A 14,512-nucleotide genomic window follows, 5' to 3' on the forward strand; every position below is an offset into this window, starting at 1 on the left:
CTCATCTCAAAAAAAGATTCACTCTTCTACCCAAAACGATTTACTCTTTTACCCTATTTATGATTTTTGCTGCATCCCTTCTTCTCGTGTCAACATAAACATTACATCATACAGCAGGATACCACTTGCGTCAACTTCCTTATTCACAATTCTAGGAAAGTAAAAGAAAAAAAAAAAGGCTCTGTGAAACATGATCTGACAAAGTAGTTTCCGGCAGACTTATAAATGAGCTCAAAATCTTCATATCGGAATCTTGCCTTATGGACTTAGATCACAACAATGGAGTCAGTTTCAACATTATCATTGAATTCAAGTGCTAGCAGCAGTACCACAATCGACGGTACTTGCCCACCAACAATATATGAGAATGTCTGCATGCTATATAGCCGTAACAGCAGCGAAATATTGAGTTATAGAAGGTTCAACAAGTTTTCCAACGACTTGACAGATGAGATCGTCAATGCCAAGTATTTTCAATACAAAGAAGGTTTTTCTCAAGCAGTCATTGGTGACAGCTATTTTGTGTGGGAAAAGCAAATTGGTGAAACAACACAAGGAGTTGTTACTTTGCAAATCTCGATTACCGATTTTGTGCTTTGGTTCATTAATTTATTAATCACTCTGTCACAAGTGTCTTTCCCAAAAGCAAAAGACTTGTCTGAATATGCCGACTTGGTGACTGATGCTTTTGCTACTAAATTGAAACACACGGTGGAGCATGACATGTGGGATGCAATTGGTAGGGACCATTTCAAGAAAAGTGTTGAATTCTTCACTTCGCGTGGCCAACCATTAGAAGCTGTGCTTCCTGCTTTCCCATGCAAGTCTTCGAATTATGAAAAAGTATCTGGCGACTTGCCTGACAAGGGAGAGGAGCTTGCCTTGCAAAGGTTGATCTATTTTGCCGAGCAGGTTCAACAAATATATCCTCCCGGTATAATCATTTGGATTGTCAGTGATGGTCACGTTTTTAGCGATTGTATTGCTGTTGATGACTGCAACGTGAATCGATATTCAGCTGGATTGAAGCAAATGTATAAAAGAATCAAACCCGCTGACTCGTCGCCAATTAAATTTTGTTCGTTGCCTGAAATTTTCAAATTCTCCAAAGAACTTCCAGCAATGGTTGAAAATGTTGATTTGGGTCACTTTTTAGGTACTGAGATTGATCCTGAATCGGAAGTTTGCCGCAAGATATTGATGTCATCGTGTGATACTGATAATGGTAAATTGAGGGAGGATATCAAGACACCTGGCCATGCAAGACTATATTTATTTCGTGGGTTTTCCAAATTTATGACTGAAGATTTGCAATTTCATCCAAAGGTTGGCAAAATGACTAGGAAGAAATTTAAAAAGATTGTTAGTCAAGTGGCTCATGAGATGATTAAGAGGAATGATGCTTATTCAAATTTGGTGGAGTTGATGTTTCCTTTCCATTTGAGGTTCTCAATACATGCTCATAACAATGCTGGTCCTAAATTTGGGATTTCGTTATTGAGTAAGAATGGGACAGAACAATGCCTTCCCATTGAAAGTATTCAAGACCATAAGGAGCCCAAATGCACTGATCTTTTGCACATTCCCACTCCATGGCATAATTCCATTGTGAGGATTGACGACAACAAAACGTATTATGTTATCAAAGCAGAAAAGATTAATCAAGCTATGGGTGATGGGTGTGGTCTGGGTGGATGGGATCCAAACAATCTTCACTATGTCTTCACAACAACTAATTAATTGATTTTCTCTGCATAGATCTAGATTCGTAGTGGAAAAAAAATAAAAGACAAACACACAGGTAATCTTCTCTGAAGCAAAAAAAACAAAGGACACGCGTAAAGATACCACTACACATTCTTCATCTACTCTTTGACAATGGCTCCATCACAATTACAAATCAAGGTCAATGCTTTGAAAAGACTTATCAAAGAAGAAGGGTTGTATCAACGAGAAGTTACTGAACAAGAACAGCACGTTAACCAAATGAAGGCAAACAATGCTGATGAATATGAATTGAAGAAACAGGTTGAAGTTCTTGAAGAGAGTAAGCGAATGGTTCCACAAGTTTCGAAAAAGATTGAAGATTTGAAGAAATCATTACAAGAGTACTTGGAAAGCTACACTGGTGACGAGGATTTAACTGAAGCTAAAGAGTTGCTCAATTAAAAGTGCATACTATAGATTATATATATATACGCAGATGGAAAAGCTCTTTTGTTTTAAAATATTTTAATGTTCTAAGAGGGTCAAGTTACCAGTAACAACCACATTCTCTAAAATCGATCCGTTTGGTATATCGATCTTATCCCCATCATTACAAACAATGATTACGGTACCTTTCAATTGCACACCTTTACCGATATGGACATTTCCTGTAATGGTTAAATGGTCCAATTCCAAAATTCCTGGCATATGAGGAATTCTAGCTTGGAAACCACTAACTTTCTTGAAATGTGATCCCAATTTGATCAATGGGTTAGAAAATCCGTCTCTTGTAGGATCCAACTTTAATGCACCGTGTTCCAAGTAGAATAAATCTGATTTAACCAACAACAAGTCGGAACAGGTCTTGACAGGCAAGAATCTTGATCTTGGAACAACTACACCATGTGCACCTTTAAAGTGTCTAATGGCGGCACCGACAGCAGTTTCCAATTGCAAGACATTAATCTCAGAGTGACCCTTGGAGATGGTCTTTTGATTTGGAATAATCTCAGCTTCAATAGCATTTGCTTCTACCAAGTTCTTGATAGCTCTCAAGTTGATCCACAAGTTGTTGGTGTTGAAATACTTGAACTTTTTAATACTCTTAAACTCTTCAACGTGTTCTTTTGGAACTTGAGCAATTTCCAACAATCTCACTTCTCCTTGGTAGTTGATTAATGTACCACCTTTGACGTCAGCTCTGGTTTTATCAGTCAACTCCATGATATATTCTGCACCAGTCTCAATCATATGGGAAAGAATCTTGTTGTCAACAGTTGCACCCAAGTTATCACCATTTGAAACAAATAAAATCTCTCTACCTTGAGCTAATAATGCATCAAGCTCACCCGATTGGACCAAGGCTTCAAACAAGTCACCATGTCCTGGAGGGTACCAACTATCAAGAGAGTCATCATAAGACTCTGGGACTGGTAACAATGAATCCTTGTATATTCTTGGGAATCTGGATTGGTTAAAAGTCTTGACTCTTATTCTATGGCCTTGATACTTTTTAATGATTTTGGCAGTATCAGCATCAGTGTTGAACGAGTTCATCAAAAGCAATGGGACATCAGCATCAAAAGTTCTGTTCAAGTGTTCAATTTGTCTAACTGACAAATCCAAAAAGGTGTTTCCATCTCTAACTTCAATAACAGATTTTGGACCAACACAACCCATTGAAGTACCTAAACCACCATTAAGCTTCAAAACTGCCAATTTTGACAAATTAGCAGATGCTTGAGACTTGTCATCATCAAGTTTAGTATAAGCAACAACTTCATCGGCAGAAGGTGATCTAATTTTTTCCCAATCCAATGTAGTACCGGAAGCCTTTTCAGTCAAGTATCTTCTAAACAAGGAAAAGAAGTTGTCCATTTCATTTTCAAACTTTCTCTTGACTTCAGGATCTTGAACAGTGTCTGCTAAGCTGTTCAAAGCATTTCTCATTTGAGAAGCAGCAACATTGGTTGCTGTGTTGTCGAAAGCCTAAGAAGAAAATTGTTAGTAAGGAAGCAATTGAAAAGTAGCAAACGTTGCTGTACATACATAAGTCGATTGAGATTTGGTGTGTCTCTTTGGTGTTGCAACAGAAGTGGCCATTGTTGACGGGGGAAAATTTTGTCTTTCTTCGAGTAGAAATTGATCACTTAAAGGAGTAAACAACTGTATAAAAGAGTGATCTGGTTGAAATTTTTTCGAGTTTTCAAGTCCGGGTGGAAATATTTGAATCTTTTTTTGTTGGTTGGTCAAAGGGAGCTTTTTGTGTATACTACTGCAGCAAAAGACAGACAGACAGAAAAAAAAAGGGGGGCGTGTAAAAGAAATCAATTTGCACTAAGGCGGCGTATTGTTACTCGTAACCAACTATTGTTGAAAGTTTTCGAACGACGCATTGTTCGCGCGTCTTGTGTGTAGATGGGAAGAGAGGTGAAGGTACGAGTAGAGCCTTTCGGATGGTACATTCAAACCCCTCGGCGAAATACTGCCCTTGAAAACGGAGGACAGCTGAGCGCATTTTCTAGATTTAGTGTTTCGGACTTCATATTTCTCGGCGTCAGAGCAGGACGAGATGGTAAAGTAGCTGCGAAAAGAAAAGAGAGAAGAATGATTAAGTCGAAACAGTTTATAGAAGATCATTTTAGACGAAGGCGTGCTCAATGTCTGTCATTTCGAACAAAAGACTGCACAGCGCTTTACCTGACGACACAGACACGGGTGGGGAACAAAGGAACTCTCTTTGTGGTGTTGAAGCCAAACACGTTTCCAATCTATACGTAAAGAAGCTGAACTGACTACAAACTGCGTGTACTATGCAGATAGAACACCTGAAAGCATATACATTAACTTAATGGTCTCTACCTACCGCTTTTTCATATCTAGCTCTCATATCGTCGTTACCAAAGTCTATATTCAAGTCATCATTGTCATCATCATCATAGTCATCGTCACTCAAGACCACACGGTTAGTTTTGGTGGCTCTAGACACTCCCCCACTTTTAACATTATTAACCACTGGCTTACTCAAATTCAAATTCAGTTGCATCAATTTTGAGTCGTAATTCTTCAAAGTGTTTATATTCTTTTGCCATTTTTGAAGTTTGCTTCTTTTATCATCCAGGGAGGATACAAGTGACCTCTTGGATGAGCACTTTGCACTTAGCTCATACAATTCTTGAAGCCTTTCAGGATGCGTTTGTTTGGATTTATCATTGTCTTGATTTGTTGGGTCGAATCCGATTTTAGAAATCATTGACAGTGGGAAGTGACTGGATTGAGAAGCGTGTGGATCATCACGAGCACTCTTTTTCATGTTTAAACTTTCCACAATAGGATTTCTTGATGATAGCTTGGACAATTTTTTCTCCAACATTTCATTTGCTCGATCATTTTGCAATTTCCTCCTCTTTAGTTGAGTTTGTAAAAGCTTTGGATCTTGATATTTTTTGGAATCGATTTTTCCAGACCCAGAGGAGGTGAATGTTGAATTTTCGTTGTATTCCCTCATGTACCCACTAAAATGACCCTGGTTCAGACTCTTGTTTGTATTGAGAAACACTCTCGTTTTGTTTTTAGTGGGAGACCTCAACGAAACCCCATTCAACTCCATTCTAGTGCTGTGCCTAAATTTGTTATCCAAATGAATATCGCACAAGTGTTGTTTCGTGATGTTGACAACATTGCTACACCTTTGATTATCCGACCTCTTCACAAACTGACAAATTCCAAAATCCCTGATTGCTCCAATTTCCAAAACACTATTCATATTCGTCCCATCAAGCTTCAAATTGAAGCCCGTTCTGGAAACATGCTCATTAACTTTGAATTCATACTTGTTTACAGTAGGATTCAACACCAACAACAAATCACCTTGTTGTAACTTGTGATTCTTTTCAAACGCCTCATCAAAAAGTACCAACTCCACACTGTTCTGAAAATTGCCTATCCTTAGTTTCATATACTTTTTATCATTCTTTGTGTATAAGACCTCTGACTTTTGCAACACAAATCCAACAAGACACCAATTGGTATACACAGGCTCCAGATAGTTATTCATCTTGTTTGTCTTTGCTAGAAACTTGTCAACTTTGAGAATTTTCATATTTTCATCGGTCTCTTTAATGAGTTGGTCGACTTTCTCCTTGGGATAGTATCTTCGCCTCAAGTAAAGACCAGATAAAGGACATAAATCGTTGACAACATCTTTCGGCTCAGATTCATAATCGGTAAAATCAAATTCGAATTTACGCAAGCTGTAGTCTATACTGTCATATTTTTCAAGACGTTTTGTTATATTGGCATCATATAGTTTAGATAGAAATGCTGACGCTTTCTTTGTTTTCGGCAAAGGCAATTCAACTTCATTCTTCAACTCCCTTGCAACTTCGACTGGCTTGTCTGTTTTAGTAGGGGACCTCGGTACAACTGGAACACTTGTGGCATCTGCTTTATCCTTGATCACTTGTTTACTCTTTTTTTCCAATTCCTTCTTCTTGAGTGCCTGATATTTAAGCTCAAACTCTTTATATAGATCTTTCAACTCATCTGACGAGTCATCACTTAGTAGATCTGCTTTGTTGACAACCTCATCCCTCGGATCAATCATAATGGTATTTCACTCAATGGAGCTGCAAGAGGAAGAATAAAAATGAAAATTGGATACACGCGTTTTTTTTTTATCTAATTGCAGTGTCGCAAAATCAATGTCGCAAGTGTTTTGACACGTCAAGGGACTTTGATAACATCCCTTGGCTTCGGTTCATAATTGGTGAAATCAAACTAGAAGCTTCGCCAGATGCTGAGCCACACTTGTAGTTCTGTTGGTTACTACAGCCCTAACTGAAGCCCGCCACATGAAAGGATTAGTGATCACTTTGTTTTTTTTTTTTGTCAGGATAAAAATAGTTGCAAGAGATTAGTCAGCCCTTTCTTTAAAATTAGTAAAGGCCCTTTTCATATTTCTTCGCGCATATAAATCTACTATAACTTGAACAATATATAAACCTTTTTTCTTTCCGATAGATCACACTACTGTACCTTCTCTTGAGATCTCACTACCGCAATGACACAATTCTACGGTGACATCAAATCATACGATATCCACACTTATTGGAACAACAACAACGCCAACGAAAGGCAATTTGCATTCAACCTCAGAGAAAAGGTGTTGAAAGAGTTTGAGAAGGAAATAGCCGATGGAGAAATTAGAGTCTTCAAGTTCCATGATAAACCAATTGGTCCTCATCCTTTGAACATGTGGGAATTGGATTTCAAAACGCCAGAAATGTTTGTAAAGCTTGTTCCGTTTTTCCAGTTGAATCATGGAAAATTATCTGTTTTAATTCATCCTAGAACAAGTCAAGGAGATCTCAAGGACCACACTGATAATGCTCTTTGGCTTGGACATAAATTGCGCTTGTATACTGGTTTCTTAACAGATTAGATACTACACATTTTAATAAATCTATTTATTGTATGCGTTTTGTATTACTAATCGTGGGGTGCTTTTCTTCTACCCCAGTTAGTAACGAACGATCAACTGCATATCTGGGTCATTCTGATATCAAAATCATCTCTTTTTGCAGCAATAATATCTCATTCTTATACAGTAAAAAAATCCTGCATGTAAATTGCGGCACAAATCGCGCACTACACTGTATATATGTCAATGGAAATTTCTATTTTTGATCTATATTGCACAAAACATACGGCGAAAACATCTCAAACAAAAAAAGGACTAATCTATGCATTATCTAAGCGAGCTATATAAGTAGCCGCATATATTCATTTAATCTGGTTCTTGTTCACTTTTTCTGCATCTACAACAATGCAGAGCTTACGTATCAAGTTAAATAATGTACACTGCCAAGAGTGCGAGACAACTATCAGAAAGGTTATTTCACGTTTCCACAAAACAAATGAAATTGAAACCAATACCATTGCAGAGCTGAACATTGAAGAATTGTCTAATGGAGAAGTATTTTACCATCTAGAAGATGCAGAAGTGACCTTATACGGAGGAGGTGATGCCGATTTCAAACACTACTTGAAGAAAATGATTAAACAATTAGAGAAATCTGGATTTGGTGTTGTAAAATGGGTTCTCGTTGATGAAAGTGGAAAACAGTATTCGTCAGAGGATTCCCTTGATATTGAAGCTGGTCCAGGAGCAGACCATCATGATGGGTTTTTTGATTTTTGGGGCATTTTCGAAAAATACCTGGCCAGTAAATCAGCCAAGAAGCATTTGAAGTATTGTACTGTTTGTCAAAGCAACAAGACTGGTAAGGCAAATGAGAGTACTGACTCTTCATCTGTTGAAACAAAGGTGGAGGTAACACAGCAAGAATTTAGAGCTTCTTTCATGGTTACTGGAATGACTTGCGCATCATGTGTTCATTCAATAGATGATGCACTTAAGGGATTACTTGGCGAAAGCAAAGACTCATCCGTCGCTAATGCCAACTTTTCTGTCAGCTTACTTCAACATTCAGTGGTTGCGATAATCAAAAACAAGCAATTGGTCAACCAAATCATTGATCGTATCAACGACTTGGGTTTCGAATGTAAACTCGTTGAAGTGTTGCCTGTTCATAGATCAATTAATACCAGGATCACTGCAATCATCGGAGGAATGACGTGTGCTGCTTGTGCAAATTCAATTGAATCTGCCGTGGAAAACTTGCCCTTTGTGTTGGAAAGTGGTATCAATGTGGTGACAAAGAATGCCCAATTTGTTCTTGAAGATGATGCAAAACATGAGAATTTGGAAAAATTAAAGGAAGCTGTTGAAGATTGTGGATTTGATATTGAAATAATTGGTAACGAAAAGATCAATTTCACATCCTCTAAACTGAAACCAAGAACCATAAACATCAAAGTGGAAGGTATGTACTGCAACCACTGTCCTGAGATTATTATGAGCTACCTTTCTCACTATGGTGATGCTATTGTTGTCATTGATCCAATAACTTTGAAACACCCTATCATCAAGTTTACTTATGTTCCTTCACGTGACGTAACTGCTCGTCAAATAGTTTGGGATTTGAACCATTTGAGAGATGATGGAACTGGTGACTACACAATTGATGAAGATGGCGGGTCTTTCACTTGTGAGTTGGTGAAACCGGTTTCCGTTGATGAGCATATTAGAAAGTTGGCAAAAAGTGAAGTAATGAATCTTGCTTTGAGATTGGTATTGGCTACTGTGGTTGCAATTCCTACGTTCATATTTGGTATTGTTGCCATGTCATTACTATCGAAACACCATCCATTTAGAGTTTGGGTAGAGGAACCAATTTGGGTTGGAAATGCTTCTCGTGCTAGTTGGATATTGCTCATTTTGGCAACACCAGTCTATCTTTTTGCAGCAGACACTTTCCACCGTAAAGCTATAAAGGAGATAAAATCGTTATGGCTTCACAAAAATTCATTCAAGAATAGGTTACTCAAATTTGGATCAATGAACTTGTTAATGAGTTTGGGAACAACTGTAGCCTACTTTGCCAGTATTGCATTGGTGGCATTGAGCGCAAACCAAGAACCCAACTCCCACATGGGATTCCACACAACCTACTTTGATTCAGTGGTGTTCTTATCGTTCTTTCTATTGATTGGTAAATTGTTGCAAAGTTATTCAAAGAGTAAAACCGCTGATGCTATTTCCGAATTGGCAACTTTGAAACAAAACACAGCAGTGGTTGTGGATGAAGTAGATGGTCATTTTGAGAATGATCAGGTTGTGGACTTGGAGTTTTTGGAAGTTGGTGATCATATCAAAATTGGATCCGGTGAGTCTCCACCAGTTGATTGTGTTATTGTGGATGGTGAATCTAACTTTGATGAAAGTGCATTGACAGGTGAATCAACTCCAGTAAAGCATATCGTGGGCCACCAGATATTTTCAGGAACAGTCAACATTGGAAACCATTCGATTATTGCCAAAGTAACAAGTTTGGAAGGTGATTCCCTATTGAGTCAGATAATTAATACAGTTAGAGATGGCCAGTTAAAGAAGGCCCCCATGGAAAGAACTGCTGATCTTATTACTGGCTACTTTGTTCCCGTCATCATTGCAATTGCAATAATCACGTGGGTCATCTGGCTTAGTTTAGGTTACTCTGGAGCGTTACCACAAAGCTATCTTGACATTGATCTTGGTGGTTGGGCGGTGTGGTCATTGGAGTTTGCCATTGCTGTGTTTGTTGTTGCTTGCCCTTGTGGAATTGGATTAGCCGCTCCTACAGCGCTATTTGTTGGTTCTGGATTGGCTGCAAAATTTGGTATCCTAGCCAAGGGTGGTGGGGCTGCCTTCCAAGATGGTGCAACAACAAACGTTGTTTGTTTTGATAAAACGGGAACTTTGACAATGGGCCAGTTGACGGTTACAAATTATTCATTTGTTGAAAAACTGCCAACTCTCCAACAGTTTTCATTGCAAATTGCAAGAGATTTAGAAGTTGCATCATCACATCCATTAGCTAAGGCGATAAGACTGTTTGCTGAAAAAACTGGTGGTAAAAGTTTGTTGCCAAACAAGATCCCTCAAGTTGAGACGGTTCATGGTCGTGGTGTGAGAGGTGAGTTTGTTTACAATAAAGAGGAGAAGACAGATTATGCTAAGTTCCAACCAGTTGAAGCTATACTTGGTAATGAAAAACTTTTTGAAGAAAATGGTGTGGTGGTAGATGAAGCTCAACAAGCTCTTTTAACTAAATGGAAAACTGAATGCAAGTCAGTTATGTTGGTTGGTTTAAAATGTCCTGGATACTTTAGTGACGATGGATTCCATTTGATATTTATGATGGCTGCAAGAGATCAAATCAGACCAGAGACCAAGAAAGTTATTGAGTATTTCAACTCAAAGAAAATTGATACATGGATGATTACTGGTGATAATTCTCTCACTGCAAATGCAATTGCAAAAGAAATTGGTATATCTAATGTTGTTAGTGAAGTGTTGCCAAATGAAAAAGAAGCCCAGATTAAAAGAATTCGGCAATTGAAACAGAACGATCATAATGACTCAAAATGTGTGATTGCTATGGTAGGTGATGGTATTAATGATGCGCCTGCACTTGCCGCTGCTGATGTTGGAGTTGCCCTTAGTTCTGGTGCTGACCTTGCGGTCACTTCAAGTGATTTTATCTTGTTGAACAAATTGCACCCATTGATTTGCTTGGTTACTTTGTTTGATTTGTCTCGAGTTGTGTTTCGTCGTGTCAAGTTTAATTTCGGTTGGAGTTTGGTTTATAATATGATTGGGGTGCCCATTGCAGCTGGTGTTATTTATCCTTATAACAACTCACGTTTGGATCCAGTGTGGGCAAGTGCAGCTATGGCGTTGAGTTCAGTGAGTGTTGTTTTGAGCAGTTTGGCATTACGATTCTACAAGCCAAAGTTACATGCTAAAGATTTCAACTTGGATGAGGAGGAAGAGATTTTACCTGAAGAGGAGTAGTAATAAATGTACTTTTGTCACTAATTTGTAAACCTTGTAGATGCTCTATTGATCGACGAATCCTTGGTCGAATTGCACAACCAGTTACATCATCAGTTGTGGAAGCAGCAATTGCCAATTGATTCAGACGATTCTTTGAAATCAAGCCTCCTGAGTTCTCTACTCGATCTATTTTGTTCTTATCGGAAGCTTTGTAATCATATTATAGTCTGTCTGCTTTTCCCTTTCTACTCGACACGACAACAATCCTCTGTTTCACTCTCCCAACGAAGAACTGCAACTGCGGCTGTACATCCTGATGGTCCTTGTCCATTCTTTTCAATAATTTCATCAGCTTTGACAAACGCCTTGCGTAGGTGATTTTTCATGTCAGCTCTATCTTTCAACGGTATAGCGGTAGTGACTATAGAGTCATTTTGTTGGTTGGGGCTTGATTGTGTGCTATTTAATGGTTGAAGAGTCTTGCTCGAGAAATGAGTGCAAGTTATTTTTTCGTTTCTGAATTTTCAATTTATGCAAGGACCACCAGGCTTTCAACACTACATCACCATGCCACGGGCTAGAAGCAAGTCAACTGTACTGCAAATTGCAAGCGATGTACATGCAATTAAGAATGGCTCAACTTCACTACACGAAAAGATCACACCTATCGCAACCCCATTTCGACGTTCAAGATCCAAGTCGGAATCAACTTACAGAACAACACCGACAATTACTTATGATTTCTTATACCCATTGTGTCAACAAGAGGAAGAAAAATTATGGACACAATTTCTAGAGTCACTTGACTTTGACCTTGTATTGAAAACTGAGGACATAGAGCATATCAATGCCCAGCTTTTAGACCCAGTACTTGGATTTCAAAGTAACTTGCAAATGAATCGAGATCAATTAAGTGGACTCATCAGCCAAACCGATGCATTGATAGATGAAGTGAATGATTGCTTTTCCAAGTATAAACAGATATCTGATGAGACTCTGGACTTTGACGCTTTGGCCAACGAGTTATTAGATAAACAAAATTTATATCAGATCAAGTACGACAAAATTCACTCCAATTTGAAGCATTTTGAACATTTGGACTCCATCACTAAGAGTTTGTCAAAATCAGGTAGTCATTTGCTAACTAATCGTCGTTCGTTCTTCATTAATGATATTTTATGCAATTTGGACGATTCATTGGATTTTATGGATATACATCCTGAATTTAAGGATTGCGAGTTGTACAAAAGTCGGTTTCGTCAATGTATGACTCGGGCCTTAACATTGATTCGAAACTTTTTGAGTAACGAGTTGAGAAGTATAAACGAGTCGGTGAATGTGAAATTGAAGCACAACTCAGAGGAAAAGCAAGTGCTTACGATAGATTTATTAATTTACAATGAGTTTAACAATTACTTGAAACATAGTGAAGAGTGTTTCCATGAATTGGCTAAAGAATTGTTTAAACGGAGCACCAAACACGATGAATATAATGGGTTGATTAATGATGTATTAACCACATACTTCCAAATCAGAGCAAATTTGTTGAAACAGTACATTGACAAAACGTCAACTATTGCTGAATTGTACACAAAAAGTTTAAATACTGACTTGGTCCAAACATGCCAGGATCAGATATCTTATTTCAAAAAGATTATTGAAAAGGAAGTTACTCTTTTCAGCAAGTTTTTCACGCCATCGTTCCACGGCGAAGACTTGAAAGCAATGATTTGGGATGAGTTTTACACGTTTTTAAAGGGTGTTCTTGACCCACTCTACGATGGTATACGTTTATGGGTTCTCAAAGAAGTTAATATAAGCTCATTATGTCAATTGACAACTTTGTTACAAAAATACTACGAGTTTGAAGATTCAGATGATCCAAATGGCAGTTTGGTAGATTCACAGAGCTATTTTGGAATTACACAAGCAGAGACAATCAAATATGGTGTTTTATTTCAACCATTACTAGACGATACTCAACATCGTTTAATTTTCAGAATTCAGAATTATATTGATACAAAGTTGACGAGGTACAAACCAAGTGCCATGGATTTGAAAATTGGTCACAAGAAACAATCCAAAACCAAAACTGTTAATCCATTGGATGTCGATTATGATGAAAATTTGTTTCCTGATGTGTATCTTCCTTTAGCCAAAGCCATGACAATATTATCCAATATTTACGAGTTGGTAAACTCGGCCGTGTTTGACGATATAGCTCATTATATTGTTCATGCTTGCATTGTCTTGTTGAAAGGTGAATATTCCAAATTGATTGTATCTCATCTCGGAGTAGTTGAAGGGAAGTTATCTTACCTTCACAATTTGATTATCTTACGCAATCAAATTAAGAATTTCGACATTCATTATACAAGAAATGACTATACAATAGACTTTACGAGTGGAATATCACACATTTGGAATTTATTAAGACGGAGAAGCACAGAGCAAAGACACGAAGGATTTTTTGAAATAGCAAGGAATACAGTACCCAAAGTTATCAATAATATGATCGATGCCAATCACGAAATAGAAGTTGAGCTTAATACTGCGGTTAGTGAGTTTCTCACATATTGTTCAAGTGACATCTGTGCACCAATTCTTGAAACCAAAGAGAATTCAATCAACGAAAAGTCCTTATCACAGTTCAAAGATAACATCATTATGAAGATTCCTAATTTATACAACGATATACGATCCATCATTAATGATCCAGCTGTTACACACTTTTTAATGAACCATTTAACCGATTTGATATTGATTACTTATGAGGACTTTTTAAAACACGTTGAAACCTTGCAACTACAGGATCACAAGGTGATTGACTTTATGGAAATGGATGCGTTATCAGGTTTCATTGGTGATATTATTAATCAATTGTACGAGGATGAGCAACAAGACAAGCCTGTATTCAACGAGGAAATCTTAGAGCATCTTGAATTGGACAATGCTGATGCAGTTGCCGGGCCATCGCATGAGAATGAAAGTTTGAATCAGTTGGATCCAATCGGGAGTCCCAGTCAACATGCAATGGCCGAAAAGTCACCCTCTCCAACCTCAGGGCTGTAAATAGTTATTTAAACAGACCTACTCCTCTTCAAACGGATTGTAGATGTTTTTTGACAACATTTTGTTTAATTCATTCTTGACAATTTCTACTTTATCTTGCTGAATCAATAAATGGGTATCATCTAACTCTTCTAGAACAATCCCGGGTGTCACCGAGTCTATCTGAATAATGAGTGCTTTTATTGAAGGATCGCATTTCACAAGCACACCTTTACTTGCAACTAACATGGTTGAATAAAGTTGATGGAGTTTTATCATCGATTTTTTTTTTGCTTTCTCACTGAAAGCCGC

General features: G+C 37.9%; 8 protein-coding genes across 8 annotated transcripts; 5 read left to right on the top strand and 3 right to left on the bottom strand. All coding sequences in view use genetic code 12, as the record gives it.

The window, feature by feature from the left end:
- Window positions 1-279: 279 nt before the first annotated feature.
- Window positions 280-1,740, top strand: DIT1 (Dit1p; the record flags this gene model as incomplete). Its single annotated transcript, XM_067691275.1, has 1 exon — window positions 280-1,740. The coding sequence occupies one exon, from the start codon at window positions 280-282 to the stop codon at window positions 1,738-1,740; it is 1,461 nt and encodes a 486-aa protein (XP_067549656.1).
- Window positions 1,741-1,878: 138 nt separating this feature from the next.
- I9W82_002422 (uncharacterized protein) lies at window positions 1,879-2,169 on the top strand (the record flags this gene model as incomplete). Its single annotated transcript, XM_067691276.1, has 1 exon — window positions 1,879-2,169. One exon carries the CDS (start codon window positions 1,879-1,881, stop codon window positions 2,167-2,169), a length of 291 nt encoding a protein of 96 aa, XP_067549657.1.
- A 63-nt stretch (window positions 2,170-2,232) lies between these two features.
- UGP1 (UTP glucose-1-phosphate uridylyltransferase) lies at window positions 2,233-3,810 on the bottom strand (the record flags this gene model as incomplete). The annotated part of the gene is made up of 2 exons (XM_067691277.1): window positions 2,233-3,696; window positions 3,757-3,810. The coding sequence occupies 2 exons, from the start codon at window positions 3,808-3,810 to the stop codon at window positions 2,233-2,235; spliced, it is 1,518 nt and encodes a 505-aa protein (XP_067549658.1).
- Window positions 3,811-4,555: 745 nt separating this feature from the next.
- Window positions 4,556-6,313, bottom strand: I9W82_002424 (uncharacterized protein; the record flags this gene model as incomplete). Its single annotated transcript, XM_067691278.1, has 1 exon — window positions 4,556-6,313. One exon carries the CDS (start codon window positions 6,311-6,313, stop codon window positions 4,556-4,558), a length of 1,758 nt encoding a protein of 585 aa, XP_067549659.1.
- A 456-nt stretch (window positions 6,314-6,769) lies between these two features.
- On the top strand, window positions 6,770-7,150 carry I9W82_002425 (uncharacterized protein; the record flags this gene model as incomplete). The annotated part of the gene is made up of 1 exon (XM_067691279.1): window positions 6,770-7,150. The coding sequence occupies one exon, from the start codon at window positions 6,770-6,772 to the stop codon at window positions 7,148-7,150; it is 381 nt and encodes a 126-aa protein (XP_067549660.1).
- Window positions 7,151-7,534: 384 nt separating this feature from the next.
- CRP1 (Crp1p) lies at window positions 7,535-11,167 on the top strand (the record flags this gene model as incomplete). The annotated part of the gene is made up of 1 exon (XM_067691280.1): window positions 7,535-11,167. The coding sequence occupies one exon, from the start codon at window positions 7,535-7,537 to the stop codon at window positions 11,165-11,167; it is 3,633 nt and encodes a 1,210-aa protein (XP_067549661.1).
- Window positions 11,168-11,716: 549 nt separating this feature from the next.
- On the top strand, window positions 11,717-14,221 carry SEC34 (Golgi transport complex subunit; the record flags this gene model as incomplete). The annotated part of the gene is made up of 1 exon (XM_067691281.1): window positions 11,717-14,221. One exon carries the CDS (start codon window positions 11,717-11,719, stop codon window positions 14,219-14,221), a length of 2,505 nt encoding a protein of 834 aa, XP_067549662.1.
- An 18-nt stretch (window positions 14,222-14,239) lies between these two features.
- Window positions 14,240-14,449, bottom strand: I9W82_002428 (TFIIH complex subunit; the record flags this gene model as incomplete). The annotated part of the gene is made up of 1 exon (XM_067691282.1): window positions 14,240-14,449. One exon carries the CDS (start codon window positions 14,447-14,449, stop codon window positions 14,240-14,242), a length of 210 nt encoding a protein of 69 aa, XP_067549663.1.
- Between the last annotated feature and the right edge of the window lie 63 nt (window positions 14,450-14,512).

The sequence above is a fragment of the Candida metapsilosis genome (assembly GCF_017655625.1).
Source record: "Candida metapsilosis strain BP57 chromosome Unknown scaffold2, whole genome shotgun sequence".
Classification (NCBI taxonomy): Eukaryota; Fungi; Ascomycota; class Pichiomycetes; order Serinales; family Debaryomycetaceae; genus Lodderomyces; species Lodderomyces metapsilosis.